This window comes from Panthera leo, chromosome D2 (assembly GCF_018350215.1).
Source record: "Panthera leo isolate Ple1 chromosome D2, P.leo_Ple1_pat1.1, whole genome shotgun sequence".
Lineage (NCBI taxonomy): Eukaryota > Metazoa > Chordata > Mammalia > Carnivora > Felidae > Panthera > Panthera leo.
The window spans coordinates 61,229,789-61,247,524 of record NC_056689.1 but is presented as its reverse complement, the minus strand read 5'-3'; the positions used below and the strand labels follow the sequence as shown (position 1 = coordinate 61,247,524).

Genomic DNA, 17,736 nt, shown 5'->3' with positions numbered 1-17,736 from the left:
ATGACTGGGGCAGAAAGGTTATGGCCAGGAAGGGGCCCTCTGCATCTCAGCCAGGGCACAGGGTCAGGGACCCAGAACCTGGAGCCTTCTGTGGCCTGTCCATCCACCCATCCTGAGTGAGTGGGAAAGGGACATAGCATGGAGGCTGCAGCCTGCCCAGGATGAGAGGTATCCACTGGCCTTCTTACCCCTGGTTGCCAGGCCTGAGGGGCAGGGAAGACAGGAAGGAGAAGGTGGGTACAGCTCCGAGAGGAAGGCAGCAGCTCAGGGGCTGCATGCCTAGTGCTGCCGTTGAGCAGGTTATACACTGCCCAAGGGCAGTTGGCAGAGAGAACAAATGGACACTGAAGTCCAGGCCATACTCCGAATGCCCTAGCTCAGGGACACATCTGCCCGGAGGCAGGGATACGTTTTCTAACTCTTACATGGGCTAGAGGACTTCCTACCAATCTGCCCCAGACGGGAAAGGATTAGGACAGGCCAAGTCCCCACTTAGCCCCTCAGCATGCAGGGAAGAGCTGGCTACAGAGAAGGGGAAGACAGAGAGTGGACTCCTCCCCTCCCCTCTGCTGGGGAATCTGCTCCTGCCCCTCACCTCCCTGCCTCATACCTTCTTTCTTCCCAAACCTTTAAGGGCCTCAGTTTCCCATGTTTAATGGAGAAGAGGAAAGAGTTTCCAAAACAAGTACGAAGAGAAGGGGCCCTGTTGGCTTGCCCCTCGGCTGGAGTGGGGCCGGAGTCTGAGAGGCAGGCGTGCAGGGTGGGGCGCCATGACGGGCTAGGAGCTGCGGTAGGTCTTGATAATGTCCTTGATGGGGCGACGGCAGATGGGGCAGCAGGCGTGCAAAGCCTTCTTGAGGCGCAGGCCACAGGCATAGCAGAGGCACATGTGGCCACATGTGTAGATGACCGTGTCCACTGCATGCTCATAGCAAATGGTGCACTCATCGCTCCACTGTCCTGTGCCCGGGGTCACTGGTGACTCAGGCAGGCTCACTGGAGAGTTGGGGGCTGTCCCTGGGGACAAGGGGACACCAAGTCAGTGGGAACGTGGCCCAGTCTGGCCCCACGTTCATGGGAAGAGAGCCCCCTGGTCTCTTACCTCCCAACAGGCATCTGCCTGTTTACCCTGACAACCCACTTCCTGAGCACTAGGGGGCACTAGACAAGCGCCAGGGTGCCCATAAGGTGGTGAGAGAAGAAGGGATAGAGGAAGGTAGGGGGCCCAGAATCTTTTAAGGCAGGCCCCTCCTGAGCTAACCTTCGGTCTTCCATGTGCGCTCAAAAGTGCTTTGGAGAAAGGTGTCCAGCTGGGGGACAGGAAGGGATTCACCCCAGAAATCACCACCCCACGAGGGTTCACTGATCTGTCTATCTCCAGCTCCTCCAGGGCCCAACTCTGTCACAGAGGCTGCATGCCCGCCTCGGCCAGGGGTCTCGGGGCAGGGAGTCTGGCACGGACACCACGGAACCGGAGTAGCCAGCCTACTTACCGCCAGCAGAGCTGCCCAGAGGTCCAGAGCTGCACGTGCTGAGCAAGGGGTCGGAGAGGCGGCTGCCCAGGGCGCTGGGCGAGGTTGGCGTGGAGGCAGGGGAGCAGGAGAGTGACGGGATGCTCCGCTCTGCCAGGATGGTGGAGCCTGCGGAAGGGGAGAGAGGGGCTCACTAGCCGCTGAGAGGCCTACCGGGAGAAAGCTCAAGTCTCCGCTCCTCCAGGGGGTTCCCAGGAGAGAAAGTGGTGACACGGCCTGACCACACAGCCCAGCCACTGGGCGGGTCCAGGGCAGGATTCCACAAGCCAGCCCAGCACCCTGCCCCAGCTCTCTGTTCCACCTACAAACTGGGGGCCCTTTCTTGTTCTGAGGTTACTACATCAGCAGTCTCGAAACAAGAGCTCTGCTGAGAATCCCACCTCCACCCTTCCCACGCATCCTCACCTTCAAGGTTTCCCAGACAACGATGTCCCCCCTCCTCCCACCTAGTGTGGCCCTTCCAGTCATAGCCTGACCCTCCCTTTCTAAGCCCTGTGTTCTCTCGGTCACTGTCCCTAGATCTCACCCACCCTCTCCTCTGCATAAGCACCTTTGAAATGCCCTTCACCATCTCCCAAGCTTGTTCTGTGCTACACTCGCTCTCCTTCCTTCCCTCCCTCCTTTCTCTTCCTCTTCAACACCTCTCCTCACCTTCCTCTTCTCTTCCTGCCCTCCCTTGCTCGTCCCTTCAACAAGTCCTACCAGGCACCATCAACTGTGTAAACATAACACTGAGAACAAGATGGAGAGGGCCACTGCCCCCAAAGAGCTAACTGTCCAGGGAGCCCCTTGGGGCTGTCCTCAAATCTCCCCCTCTGGGGAGCTTTGACCACCCCTCCCCCAACCACGTTACTTTATTTACCACTGACCCGCCACACACACCACATACACGGGACCAAACAACCACACAGCCTGGGGTAATATTCGTTCTTTGCCCAGGAATGCAGCTTTGTTTTCCCAGTTGAACTATGAGCTTCCTGAGAGCAGGAAATCGTATTTACCTGTGACTCTCCCACAGGCTCTAACATATTGCCCTACACATAAATGTTCAGTGAGATCTTCTCTATTATTATGTGTTCTAATTTATTTAACAGTCACCGTTTCTAAGAATATTCACTAGATATCTGCGACGGCAGATGGGGCAGCAGGCGTGCAAAGCCTTCTTGAGGCGCAGGCCACAGGCATAGCAGAGGCACATGTGGCCACGTGTGTAGATGACCGTGTCCACTGCATGCTCATAGCAAATGGTGCACTCATCGCTCCACTGTCCTGTGCCCGGGGTCACTGGTGACTCAGGCAGGCTCACTGGAGAGTTGGGGGCTGTCCCTGGGGACAAGGGGACACCAAGTCAGTGGGAACGTGGCCCAGTCTGGCCCCACGTTCATGGGAAGAGAGCCCCCTGGTCTCTTATGTCCCAATCCATTTACTGGGTTTCTCTTAGTGTTAATAGTCTTTTAGTCAATTATCATCTTCTTTCATAAAGTCACACCTCCTATTTGCTTTTCTTGCCTCATTGCACTGGCTATCATTTTCAGAACAATACTCTAAGGCATCCCTATCATATTCCTGACTTTAATGAGAATGTTTCTCACGTTCCATCATTAAGTATGAAACCGCCTGTAGTTCTGAAATAAAGGAAATATTCCTCCATTCTTAGTGCACTTAAGCCTTTCACAAAGCAGAGCACACCTCTGTAAGGTAAATAGTTACCCTTCACGTATTGTCACTGGGTTTTCCTTGCAGTTCCATCAGGATCCCCAAACACCAATTTGCTGACTGAGATGCCCAGTTCTCCTACCACCCAGAAGCACTATCTTTAGCATATATTGTTTAGCAAATATCTGGAAGATTATTCTTAAACCCCCACCGTGGCCCACTTACCTCTCGAGATATTTAAGTCCTGATTTTTTTTTTTAAGCTTCTCCTGTGTCTAGTAAGCCTCTTTGGGGAACAGAAGTCTCATCGGAAAGCTACTTATCTATTATTAGATGGTGCTGAGGTAAGAGAGTACCCTGCCCTTATGGAATTTCCTTCGTCTGAGGAGCAGTATCTCCCAGTGAGTGTAGCCAAGTACCTTTTTACCTCAGCCTGATTTTTTTCTGTACCCCAGTCTGATTTCTTTTTATTCCATCCTGAGTTTTTACCCCAACTTCCTTCCATCCTCACGTATTTTCATCCAGCCTGATGTCTTTTCATTCTTTCCTGATTTATCTTCCCTTAATCATAACTTCTTAGCACTTCAACCTCATTATTTTCATTCCTTTTCAATTTTTCACTCCATCTTCATTTGGCCTCTTTCCAGAGTAGGAAATCTCCACTTATTTTATCTGATTTCACAAGCTCTAACACATTCACAATCACCAACAGCATTATACATACAAATACGCATGTAGTCAGTTACTCATGTGTGCCTATACACAGACATAGCAGTTTTAGAGCATAATACACCTTCACTCGTATACACATGTTATCTTGTCTACAAAGCCTCCTGCGGTGAGGTCTAGGCTGGGGCTATGAAGCCCAGAGGTCTCCAAATATATCTAAGCAAACTTGCTTAAAAAAAGAATTCAGATGCCTAGGATGTACACAATCAAATCTCTGCAGGTGGGATTCCAAAATCTGCACTTTAGTAGGTCCTGCTAGTGAATCTAATGGAACCAGTCCAGTCAACCGCAACTGATTAGCAGGCCAGCTCTTGCAAAGTATGAAATACCTGCCCACTTGGGGGAAACAGAGGTCCCTGGAGATGGTTTGGAGGCGGAGGTGGGGGGGGGGGGGGGGGGGTGGGAGGGTAAGATGTAAGATTTCTGGTCAAATTAGTTTAGATAAAGCTGTACCCTATAACTACCTCTTCCTCCTCCTTAAAGATTCATATTGCCTATGAAAGGCTCTGAGAGGACTGCCTGGGTGGCTCAGTCAGGTGTCTGACTCTTGATTTGGGCTCAGGTCATGATGTCACAGTTTGTGGAATCGAGCCCCTTATCTGGCTCTGCACTGGCAGCTAAGAGCCTGCTTAGGATTCTCTCTCCCTCTCTCTGTGCCCCGCCCCCATTCTCTAAGTAAACTTAAAAAAAATAAAGGCTCTGAGAAGTTCTGCAATAAAGAATCCTCCACTTTTTCTCAACTCAGTGTTTTCCTAATTTTTTCACCCAAGGACCCATTTTCAACAGACGCCCATCCCACAGAACACTCAGAGAAACAGGACTCTCACGAGTCCACACCCACCAGTCCATTTAGACTCTGTCCATTCAAAGCCAGGAATGAAACGCCCAGACCTCTGCAACCCCATTTCTTCCGAGGCCCTATTCTCGGATTCCCCATAGGCTCCCAATCCAGGCACCACCCTGCACAGACACCTGGCTACCAACACATCACTCTCCTTCTTACCTAGACACACAACCATCCTTAAGAGGCAGAGACTTTTATTCCCATTTTGGAGAAATGGAAACAGCCTCAGTAAGTTAATTGCTGGTGGAAAACTTTTTTGTCATCTTTAAGTGGCCACTGAGACGTGTGTTTCCGGGCCGTTTATGAATCTATGGGGACACAGGTTAATCAGATTCTGAGAGACTCAATGATCCACACTTTTCTCCCCGCCCCGAGGATGCCTCTGGTGAGATTTGAGGACAAGGGCCTAGCAGATGGAGTCCCGCCCAGGACTCATTTCTGTGTCTGGGACCCGAGTGAGGCGGTGGGGCGGGGCGGACTGGCCCTCTGTTCTCTCCCCCTACCCGGATGGGCCCGTCCTCCAGGAAAGGCACGGTGCCGGGTGTGTTGGAGGGGCCGTCAGGGGAGGCACTCACCGAGGATGCGGATCTGCGTGACGGCCCCGTGCAGGCCGAAGAGCATCCAGAGCGGCTGCGAGGCATCCACGCACAGCTGCATGCCCGCCGCGGCGCCGTTGTGGCTGAGGTGCAGCTCCCCGTCGGCGTTGACCACCAGGCCCAGGATGTCGCCGCTGTGCAGGGGCCCGGGCACGCGGCACACGGCCCAGAATTCCTTGCGGTCCACCAGGGCCTCGGGGCTGAAGGGCAGGTCCGCGGGCCGCAGTGTGCCGGGGTCGCACGTGGTGACGCCGAAGGAGAGCGCGCCGGGCCGCGCGCCGCCCGAGCGCGTGACCTTGACGAAGATGGTCTCGGCCACGCGCACAGGCCGGCTGGTGAAGACGAGCGCGCGCTCGTCGCGCCCGTGCTCCAGGCGCGCCACCGTCTGCTCGTCTAGGATCCGGACGTGCGCGCCGGCGCGCAGCGCGTGGAAGCGAAGGTCGCCGTCGAGCTGCGCGGGCAGCGCGCGACTGTGCTGCGAGTTGAGCGAGTTCTGCGGGATGGGGCAGCCGGCGGCCGGCGCGGCCTCGTCGCCCTCGGCGCCCGGCACGTTGAGGTCGCACAGGCTCACGGAGAGGCGCGCCTCGTCTGCGTCGCGCCGCAGCGACGGCCGCCGCAGGGCGGTGAAGGAGCGGGGCCGCAGGCAGTCCGGGAGCACCAGCTCGCTGTCTGCGGCCGGGGAGGGGGAGAGACAGGGTGACCGTCAGGCGGGCCGCTCGGGGCCAGCCCCCGTCGCCTGCGCGCCTCCTCCCGCCAGCCTTTCCAGCATGCACCGCGAAATACCGACCGCGTTGTCAGCGGCACGGGAATGGCTTCGGACCTAGGCTAAGGAATCGGGAGACAAAGTCCTGCAGGACATCTGTTTGTTTAAGCAAAGGATCAAGGCTAGAAGGAAGAAAAACATTCTAAATGGCGCGCTTATAAAAGTTTTTACTATTAACTCCCAGGCCCTCCCTTTGGATCCCCAGCATTTAGAACTGCGCTGAGCACTTCAGATGACAAGCAGTAAATGTCTGTTGAATGCACTGCTGACGTCCTACCCTTCTGGAAGGTCAGGGGGATCCCCCTTCCCCAGAACCTCTCTTTGCATAAATTTTCTCAGCTTATCCTAACAATTACCTTTTGAGCTTAGCATTTCCGCAGAAGGACACAGGCTGAGAGAACTTAAGTAAATGTATCCAGGTTTCCTTTTGAAAGGGACTTACTTTCAAAGGGGAAATCAACCCCTTTCTCTTTTTAATCATACAAGTAAGACACACTGTCTTTTGTAGAAAAGACAGTTCAGCAAAAAGAAAAAATTACCACCTCTCAGCCCACCATCCAGAGAAAAATACTCTTAACATTTGGATGAGGACCTTCCAGCTTTTTTCCCCCAATATATTCTTCAGTTACTTCTTTAATACAAAAATTGAATCACGCTATATCAACTCTAGTAGTTTTTTAACCTTTTATGGGTAACAAATCCCTTTGAAAATGTGATAACTTTCACCTATCACCTCAGAAAAATGCACATTCTTCCTAAAGTCTGTGGATAATTCCAGGGCATCTGTGAAGCCCATAAAGCCATCCATGGGCATGGACTCCAGGCTAAGAACCCTGCTATATACAGATTTCCTTTTCAAAACTAGCTTTTCCACTTACTGTGTCCTAAACACCTTTCCATGCCAATAACCATGTTTCCAACACCATATTTTTTTAATGGCTGTATTATGTCCTGCTTTATGGAGTCCCATCATTTATAATAAAAGTCATCATGCACGATGAATTACCCCTGCATTTCATCCTTAAAACATCCCATGGAAGTGTTCCCATTATGGAGATAAAACTCAGAGATGTGATGTGACAGCCACCAGGTGGCAGATCTGAAATTGAAGCAAGGTCTGTCCAACTCCTGATACCACATTCTTTGCTTTCAGGACCCCTCCTTGTTTATTGAACCCCTTCTGTGGGAGTCAAAGTCCCCAAATTTGGCTAGTGCCACTGTAGACCACAGCATGGGCCAATCCCTCCCTGAGAGCCTTTCCTCTGAACCTCCCAAAGCGAGAATCTGTGCTTTCTCTCCAGGACCTGGGTAAGGATGGCTGGGGTGCTCGGTGTGGGAGCAAAGCTTGAGGGACAGTGTGGGCAGCTGAGGTCAGGATTCAGCTCCAGCTGAATCTAGAAACAGTCTCCAAAGCCTCCTTGTTTTTGTTCTCCCCCAGCCCCCACCACCCTTTCCAGAAACAGCCTCGTTTGGGCCTGGGCAAGGAGACGCTGCTGGGCCCTCCCCCCTCAAGTCCCCTGCCTCTCTGGAGTAGCCTCTTGGGGCCTGGCTGGTTGGGATTTCCCAGCATCGTGCCTGGCAAGAAGGAGGGAGCCGACCGGAAAATGTGATTATTCCAGGGAATTGACTCTGTGACAGCGATGGTGCAGAGAGGCTGGGGGCTGCAGAGAGGCAGAGGCAAGGAGGCTCAAACAGGAGGGGGAGGCCTGAGAGACAGTAGTGTGGACCTGGGACAGGCTGTGGGCTGACCTGGACCCCTGGGAACAGCCCCTGCTTCCGACCCCTCAGGGATTCCAGCACTGGCCCTAGAGGACTCCAGGGTTGGAGATGGAGAGGAAGGGACGGGGACAGCAGGGTGACTAAACAACAAAAGGCTCAGATTCTCAGCCAGAGCCTACAGGAATAAGACTGTCACAGGAGCCCACACACATATGCGCCCCGACACTCCTCTCCCTACCCCAACCCACACACACTCAGAACACTCAGCCCAGAGCCATGGAGCTGGGCAGACTCTCACTCAGTACAGATTTCTGAATGGGGCTGGATGCGAGCTATCCTGAGCTCTGCCCCTTCAGGAGTCCTTCTGTACTTGAACACGCCCACTCCTGGGCCTCCCAGGCAACCTATGCCATTGTTGAGCTACTCTAAGAAAGCGTTTCCTTCTCTTAAACTGACATCTACCCTCCTGTATCCAAGGATCCTGGATTAATTTACTTCTCTCAGCTTCTGTGCCAATGCTATCTCTGGGGCAGTCCCATAGAGAAAAGGACTCTCCTCTGGGAATACTCAGACATACTGCTCACCTTCCCACCTCTTAGACGATGAACAGAACCAGCCTCCAGATGTTCCCTGACCAGCTCAAGGCACAGTGTGGCCATCATCTCCCTTGATATTTACACTATATGTCTAATCGTGCAACCTGACAGTATCTCAGATGCTTTAGCAGCCAAAATCCATGAACTGGTAGGCAGGATAGGAGCATAGTTAAGTGTAAGGATTTTGAAGTCATCAGCCTGGGTTCAAATCCTGGCTCTGCCAGTTTCTGGCCATAGACCAAAAGTTTAACCTCTCTGGGCCTCTCCATGCGCAAAATCAGCATGTACTGACGTGTATAAAATCTGTATTCTAATACTCCGCTCAGAAGGGATGCTGTGAAGTTGAAATGCAGGAGGTAAGTAGTACCCTACTCTACCTAGTAGAGTACCTGGCACATAATAATCACTAGGTAAACACGAACCACTGTTACTATCATTTCCATGCCCCAAGGCTCAGAAGAAAGTGCACGGGCTTTGGGGTGACACAGGCCTGGGTTTAACGGTCCAATCCAGCACTTGAACGGTAGCCAGTAAGGAAGCAACTTTCTTCCCAGCCTCAGATCACTCACCTAGAGAACAGGGTAATAATACCTGCCTTGTGATGTTGTTGCAGGGATCAGAGGTAGAGCGGGAAGCCCCCGTACTTGACAACCTCAGGTACTAGTACTTTACTCAGGTTGAGTTTTGTCAACCAAAGTTAGGTCCACCTGCACTTAGGCAATTAACTTTCTGAACCTTAAGGTAGGACTATAGATGATAGATAGATAGATAGATAGATAGATAGATAGATAGATAGATAGAGGACTATATATAAGGTCATGAATGACATCACTGACTAAAGCCCAGAAAGGAGAAGGTACAAAGTGGACATTAGAGGAGAAAGAAGAGAAGGAAGGAGAAACAGTTGGGGGGGGGGGGGGAGAGGAGAAGGGACAGGAAATGACCCCTATGGCTTTGCCTGAGATCTTGGAGGAGCAGGGAGAAAAGGTATCAGAGATGCTGGGAAACAGCTAAAAATGGAATCCCCGGGGCCAGTGCCCAGCCCAAGTATGTCTCCTCTCCCGGCTCAGCTGCCCCTCGGGGTCAGGAGTGGCTGCAGGCCGCCAGCAAGCTCCAAAATAGCCATCCCCTCAGTGTCCCCAGCTGTGCCGGACCCTGAAATAGATGACACTGGAAATAGAGGAGCTGATCAGGCACCCTCTGCACAAGGGACGGCAAAGGTCAGAGCTGACTGGACTGACATCGAGTCAGAGGCCAAGGGAGGGTCCTGGCCACGAAAGCCAGGGGAGAGCACCCTGGGACCAGCCTCTGCCCAGGGTTACAGCTTGGAAAAACCAGATGGGCTACCTGTAACCCCAAGCAGCAGTGTGGCCCATTTGGAAGCAACAAGTTATGTAATCCACACACGGGACACATGGCTGCCCACTTTGGAGGTATTTATGACAGGAGGAGGGGAGGCTCCAGGCCACCGGAGAAGCTGTTAAGCTGGCTCCCCTCTCCGCATCCCGTCTTTCAGGAAGGAGCTTGTCTGTCTTCAGCTCCTGCCTAATCTGGTGCCTAGCGGTGGTCCTGCAAATACTTTGGGCCAGAGCAGAAATCACCGGCCCTGCAAGGGCAGTGAGGCCAGGACAGGGGGTTTCCTCCCCGTCAAGGTGGCACTCAGGTCACCCACTCACTGACACACTGTGTGCCCAGCCCCAGGCAGTGGTGGAGACAGAAGGAGAAGCCAGGACATGGGCCCCAAGGAGCCAGTAGGCTGTGGGAGGATCAAAGCTTGGAGGCATGAAAATATGTGAGTATAATTTTGTTACAAAATTCTCAGTGTCTCCAGAGGAAATCCACCTCTCTCTGCCAAGTTCTCACCCAGCCTTGACTAGAATGGCCCCGGGGACAAGAAGCTCACCACATCCCAAGGCTATCTGTCCCCTGTCTCTGAACAACCATAACTGTTAGAAAAGCTCTCCTTGCATGGATCCCTATATGTCCTATAGCCACTCCTTGCACCCTCTCTGAGCCTTCTCTTCTTTAGGATACATATTCCTTTTAGGATAATGCTCTCTAGCCGAGGCTGAGGTCCCCTTCCTGTCTCACAGTGAGCCAGAGACAGCATCTCAGAAGAAACAAGATTTGACCTGGACCCTGAAGGACAAGAGAGTTTGGACTGACAGAAGTGAGAGGCACTCAGTGGGAAAACTGTTCTAGTAAATGCCTGGAGAACAGTCTGAGCAGGGCCAGCGGGGAGAAAGGAAGGGAGAGGAGGAGAGGAGGGGCCAGGCTGAGGATTCCGGGGCCAGCTCTGGCCAGAGACCCACCGGGCCCTCCCACATGTTGCCAGCCAGTGCAGGGCAACCAAAGCAGGGCCTGGGCACTGGTGCAGGGGCCCTCCGGGGCAGGCAAGGGGCTCCTTTGAAGCAGGGCCTGCCATCAGCCCCAGAGTCTTGTTTGTTTAGATTCGCACATCCGGAGCACTGGATAATCTTTAACCATGGGTCGGCCTGCCGCAGCCGGCCGGCTGGCGGGTATCTGCCGGCCCCTGTTTAGAAGGTGCTGCCAGCCCATTTACTGTCTCCATAAACATCCTCTTGCTGGTCAGCATCTGGCATGGGGCAGGGGAAGGAGCCCGGAGGGCGGGTACATGGGTTGGACGGGTAAGGGGTTTCTCCGCCCCTCTGGACAGTGCCCCGAAACCCACACCCGCCTCCACCCTTTCCATATAAACCCAACCACACGAAAGCTAGAAGAACAAGTACTTTTTGAGGCCCATGGAGGGAAGGGTAGGATGTCCCAGAAACACTTGGAGTCACAGATTCTAAGCTTTATAGTATATGTGCTGCCGAAGCGAGCACTATTCTAAGCTTTATAGAATCTTCAGCCCAGAGGATCTTAGACACATAGATTTTCAGACTCATCCGGTCTAACGGTTCTCAAACTTTTTTTTTCTTTAAGCAGTGGAATCCTTTTGTCCAACAAAACCAAAATTTCTGGTTGAAGTCTAAGAAAAAGCCATAGAGCCTGCCAACTCAGCCGCCTCAAAGATGCCTCTGTAGAACCCCAGCGTTCCAAGGAACCCAGCTAGAGAACCAAAGGTCTTATTCCAAGAAACAATTTAGATAGAATGGTTTGAATTTCACCCAGATACAGGGACTTGATTTTAAGGCCTCCTCTTCTAATGAGAGGACTTGGGGGTTGTCTCTTTGGTGGTATTTTTAAATTAAGTTTTCCTTTTCAACCTAAAAACAATAGCCCTTACTATATATGTAAACACTTTTACATATTCATCAGCCTCAGACTCTCTGAGGTAAATGGCACATATATAATTATGTCCAAATAACAGATGGGACAGTTGTGGCACAGAGAAGCTGGAAGGCTTGCTCAAAGCTAGTGAGTGGCCACGTCAAGTCTTGATTCAGTCAGGTCTCCTGCTTCTGAAATGAGGGCTTTGTCCCCAGTACTGCAAGGCCCCAGCTCCTCTACTCCACACACCCCACCCCGGACCCCTAGGTCTCTTCAAGCTCCCCAAAACTATATTTTGGACCAAAGAGATACTAGGCAGAAAATATGAAACTGCCATTTCTGGATATTACAATCTAATATTGCCCATCGTATAAGGTTGCACTTTATATATATTCATTCTGGTGAAAACAAAAAACAAAAACAAAAAAACCCAAAACCACCAGAGTGCTCTGTAAACAACAGAACCAGATGAAGCCGTCAGGAGCCTTCACGGAACTATGAGGCAGACACTGCTGAATCAGGATGCCGGGCACCCCCACTTCCCCAGCCAACCCTGCTGGGGCTCTCGTGAACTATCTATACCCAACATGTACAGCTGATCCCTAACCCCCTGAGCTCTCCTACACTATCCTGGAAGACATGGGAGGGCCAACACCCCACCCTTGGGAGGTATCCAGACTTCACAGGGGACCAGGTGAACTCATAGTTAGAGAAGCTAGAAAGTAATGCAGCGCATGCTCCTGGGCCCAAGTCCCACTTCTTCCAAGCTGTGTGACTGTAAGCAAGTTATCAGACCTCTCTGAGACTGTTTCCTTATCTGCAAAATGAGTACATTAATAACTTTCTTTGGGGCGCCTGGGTGGCTCAGTTGGTTGAACACCCGACTTCGGCTCAGGTCATGATCTTGCAGTTTGTGAGTTCGAGCCCTGCGTCAGGCTCTGTGCTGACAGCTCAGAGCCTGGAGCCTGCTTTGGATTCTGTGTCTCCTCCTCTCTCTGTACCCACCCCCGCCCCTGCTCATGCTCTGTCTCTCAATAATAAATAAATGTTAAAAAAATTAAAAAAAAAACTTTCTTTATAACATATATAAAGGACTTATGCTGTCTTCTTAAAGACCAGGACAATACATGATGCAGAACTGCTGAGACCATTTAGACCTTCATGTGCCTTCAGGTGGTCAGGAAGAGGAAGGGTCATAGGAACAGGGGAGGTCAGGGAAGGTTTCCTGGTGGAGGGGAGGGTTTGGAGTTGGACTGTGATTACGATTAGCAGAATTTGGGATGAGCAGAAAGGAAGCGCCAGGAAGAGTCTCTGAAGCAGGAGAAACAACAAAATTTTGTTTAAATCAAAAAGAAAAGAAAACTGTCAGAGAAGAAGAAATCGCCATCAGCATCCTTAGCTCTTTCCCCCATCCCCAGAGCTTCGCTCAGGTTCCTTAGACTAATATTTGCCTCTCAGCCCCTGGCAGCCATAGCTGAAGGTAAATATTGGTTTAGCCTAGGAAACGGAAGCCCCAGATGGCAGCGTGGTCCTCCGCTAGCCAGGACGGCTCACACCCTTTGTGCCGCCAAGCTGAGGCACACCCTGTATGGGAGACCTACCCCAGGGCCTTATCTTCAGAGAGGCCCAGGCTTCTCATTGCAGGGAAGCCAGGCTGACTCACCAGCCTAGCAAGTGGTCCAGGAGCAGCCTGGCCTTCAGAAAGCTACCCTCCCTGAGAGTCTCTAGAGATCTCTGTCCTCAGAAGGCAGGTGTCTTACCAGGACTGGGGCACATGTGCACAGGTTGGGTGAAGCAGAATGCCGTGAGCCCTTGGGACCCCACCCTGAGTGCCCCCTTAATGCCCTCCTGAGTTCAGCCACTACCATTTTGATGTGGCAATGTCTTCTCACAGTGACCTTATGCCCAGTTCCTCCTGGGAGAGCTGAATTCCAGGGCCAGCCTGGCTTCTGACTAGCTGGGAGAATTTGGACAGGCCCTCTTCTATCTCTCGGCCACCTTTTCTCCTTTTGAAAGACATTGACAGCAAGATAGCTGCCAGAAACTTTCTGCTTTCACGGCTCTCTCCCCTGCGATGCATGCACACAGCCCCACCTGTGCACACCCCTTCTCCACAGGTCACCTACACCTCTTCTCTTCACTCGCTCCCCTGAAGGTTCTGTTCCCTGACTGATGATGCTAATCTAATTCCCCACCTCTGTGACCATGCATACCCCTCCTGTCCAGCCTAAACTGTTCCTCCCCAACCAGTCTGTGCATTTCAGCTTCTCTGGTTCCTGACTTGAAACCTCTCCTATAGGAAATCCTGGATCGCTCCCCAGCTGTACCGCCCCCAACACACGGCTCTACTCTTCAGCCACATTTCATTGCAGAATTGGATCTCAGAGCAGTTATATGGTGTGTCCCCCAAAATAAACACTCTTCAAAGAGAGGCACTGGGTTTTCAATTCATGTGTCTCCCTCTGCCCCCTCATCATACCTGGGCTGCGGTGGGCACAGAGGGTTATCAGGAGCACCCTACAAGTGGGGTCTTGGCTCACCAGCTTTCTGCCAGGACCCACAGCTGCTCTTTGTGAGCCAACGTTTCTGAGAGGAGCAGGGAGACCCTGAAGAATTGGGATAGGAGCTTATCTCGCCAAGCATTAATCACCCCATAAAACTTGTGTTTATTTGCTTGCCCACAGGTCCTTCTTTCTGGAGGTAGGAAGCTGTTATTCTTGGAAATACCAGCCCAGGCTTGGCCGGGACACCCTGAGGAAAGAGGCAATCTCCTGAACTCCAGCATGTCGGGGGTGCCTCGAAGGCTTGAAGCAGGCCTGCAGGGGTCATGGTGGGGGCACCAGCGGGCCTCGTTATGTTAGGGCAGTGGGGGTTGGGATGGGGCACCCCCTTGGTGGTGTCACTTCAGGAAGAGACGCCACCCCCTACCTCCACTCTGTCCGGAGAGACAGCCAACGTGTCCGTGGCCTGACTTGCATATCTGCTAGGTGCCAAGTACCCCAGGATATCTGTGATCCGAAGAGCAGATATGGGCCAGGTGGGGTTTGGAGGGTTTTGGCCACAGGTCCCAGAGAGAGGCAGAAAGGGAGGGGGCAGACCTAGCAGGAAGTCCCTGCAGATGAGACACTGGTCTGGGAGGCAACCACCTCGAGAAAGACAAGCCCGTCCTCAGAGCTACCAAGGCAGAGAGGGACTTCTTCAGGGGAAGGAGAAACTCAAAGCCAAGATGGCTTAGGAGGGAGAGCAGGAAAGCCACAGGCAGTGAAGGGATCAGGGCGGGAGGGGGGGGGGGTTGCTGGGGTGGGAAGAGGGGAGGAAAGGGAAGGAGGCTGACCCTGGGACTATATGAGGCAATGGGCGATCCCAGAGGGGACGCCACAGAATGACGGTGTAGAGCAGTGTGCCTACCTCTGAAGACATCTTGGATGGATTTCTTTTGTTTTTACACAAAAAAGAAATCGCTTTAGGAAGAACAAAACAAAGAGATATTTTCATCTGCTAATTGAATTCAGGGGCTATAATCAGTGTTTGAAAACACCCAGGGATTATGGTGATTTATAGCTAGGACAGGAATCTGCTGGGCCCTCGGCCTTGTCCAATGTACAGAGAGGAGCCTGCTGGGAAATCCGGATGCAAGTGAAAATACTGCGGGAAAACCCATTTATGGTCCAAGAGGGGTAACAGGGCCATCTGGGCTGTGCCCGAGGGTGGGGCCTTCCCTAGGCCCCTGAGGTTTGGAAACCCCATCTCACCTCGCATGTCCCCGTCACCACCTCCTCCCCGGACCCTCCTAGAATTTGTAGGCCCAGCCTAAGCCCTCTTTTCCAAGAAATACTCCTGGACTCCATCCTCCCTCACTGACCTCAGCCTCCTCTCAATTTCCTGCCTCCCTCCATACTTAAACCTGCTGGAGGTTTATTGGGGAAGGTACTGCTTTAGGCATCAGAACACCCTGTTCAAATCCCAGCTCTGCCACAGCCCTACGCGGGCAAGCCAAGCCTTCTGTGGGTCTCAATTTTCTCCCTGACAAATGGGGATGAAAGAAAAACATTCTGTCCAAGGCCAGCTGCTGAGCGATTAAATGAGATAGCTGGATGGAAACCATCTCGGCAGATGGAAAGGATCCTCTGACTACAGCATTAAACAATTTACTGTCTTCTCTTGGGTTATGCCCTGATTGTGTCTGGAGGGTTTGCTTTGTCTAATTTCTCAGTGAGGCTGGCGCTGTCTATGAGAGCAAAGCTGGGTCTATCCTTCATCTAACAAGTTAACTTCCCACCACTCTCCCTTCCCAACCCCCCAAATAATGCTTGGTGTCCTCCCCACGCCAGACACAAGATTCCACTCTGGAGAGAAATCCAGGGGGGGTAAGAACGGATTCACCCTCAAAGTCTTCCCTGTCTTGTGCAAGACATATGGATGGGCCAAGGCTCAGCCAATGCCTCAGGGCGGAGAGAAGCACAGACACCATGTGGTGGAACCCAAGAAACAGAGAAAAGAACTCAGCTCCAGAAGGCTTCACCTCCAGGAGGAGGTGGCTTGCGAGCTGGGCCTTAATACCAGAATGGGATTTCGGGGGGACTGCAGGAAAAGGCATTCGTTGCTAGGAGAGGGGAAAGCAAGAATGCTGCCCCCACTGCCTTTACCCAGCCCCCTCCCAATAAGACTATAACCTTTTTCAAGAGTGGAGACACTTCTGTCTCCCACCATTGGCCCAGCCCTGGGCCAAGCCATAGTAGTCCCACACTCTTTCAGACGAGAAGACTGAGGCCCAGACAGAAGTGTCCAGGCTGGAGTGCAACCTCAGGCTTTGGGACTTCAGGGCCTTGAAGTGTGAGGCCCTAAGGATATCAGAGCAGCAGGCAGGTATTCACTTGAACCTGGGGTTAAGCTTTACCCTCTCCAGGATGGGTGTGGATGACTGACAGTCATTAGTCACGTAACTGCTTCACGTAACTCTGCTCTTTAAGCAGAGTTCTTCTAAAAGAACCCTGAGAACAGTTGTTTATTATTACCTACCCCTATTTTACAGATGAGGAAACTGAAGTCCCACAGCTAGTATAGGGTGAGGCCAGGAATCCCACCTGGGTCACTCTGGCTCTGTAGCCCAGGGGCATAACCACTGCCCTTCCTTTGCTGGGAGGTCGAGGCCCTTCCCTGCAAGTGCACCCATTTCACAAAGGGAATTATCCTTGGACAGCCTCGGCTCCCTTCTCCACTAACGAAGACTTAGAAGAGCCTGCTTTCGGGCTCTTAACTTGTCCATGTGAATGTAGAAACACTTTACTGAGTTGAAAAAACAGAAAGTTCCCAAACTATTAATTAATAAAAACAGCCTCCTGATGTTTGGAACTCCACAGAAAGGCTTCTGACAATTACTCACTTGTTTTTACTTTCACTGTCTTTTTTACTGAAATAAAGGTGTTTTGAAAAGAGCTTCACTCTTTCTAGGCTCTGAAGCCAGAAAGGAAAAAAAGTGGGGAAAAAACAAAAAAAAAAGGTTTCCAACCACCTCCATGGCATTTTTCTCTGCAGGGAGACGGGGGCAGGGACGGGAAATGGAAAGAGCAAGCACGGGCTGAGCACTGACTAGACACCCAGGACTGTGCTGGGCACTCTGCTCACAGCCTCTTTAACTTAACTTCCTCTTCCCAACAGCCCATTTTATAGATGGGAAAGCTGAGGCTAATGCAGGCGCTGCCTGGCAACACAGCCACTTTGCCCGTGAACTGATTTGTACCCAGAGTCTACGTACGCACATGCACGTGCACTTGCCAGCACGTGCACGAGTGAGCAAGGTGAGAGCCATCCTGGACTGGGAGTCAGGTGACCTGGATTCTAGTCCCAACTCAGCCACCAACTCAGGAAGCCTGAGACTCTCCAAGGCCCCTTCCAGCGCTGGCATTTGAGGATCCATGTGTGCCCTCCTGAGAAAGCCTGGCTCCTCCTTGCCTCCCACGGGATGTGTGCCCTCTCACCCCCCTGAAGCAGCCTCACTCACCCCGGGCACCCAGGGGCAGCCAGAAAAGTCTTAGCCACCCTAGTGCCTTCGGCCCTCCCCCCTTATC

At 52.3% G+C, this 17,736-nt stretch overlaps 1 protein-coding gene across 1 annotated transcript in view; it reads right to left on the bottom strand.

Annotated features, from left to right (window-relative positions):
• Nucleotides 1–638: 638 nt before the first annotated feature.
• The window catches only part of NEURL1 (neuralized E3 ubiquitin protein ligase 1), a 78,308-nt gene continuing 61,210 nt past the window's right edge, over nt 639–17,736 (bottom strand). The window contains exons 4-6 of the mRNA XM_042908674.1: nt 5,336–6,025; nt 1,494–1,640; nt 639–1,017 (exon numbers count right to left, since the gene is read on the bottom strand). Coding sequence (XP_042764608.1) covers nt 779–1,017; nt 1,494–1,640; nt 5,336–6,025 — 1,076 coding nt within the window. The 3' untranslated portion in view covers nt 639–778. The remainder of the gene's footprint in view (nt 1,018–1,493; nt 1,641–5,335; nt 6,026–17,736) is intronic.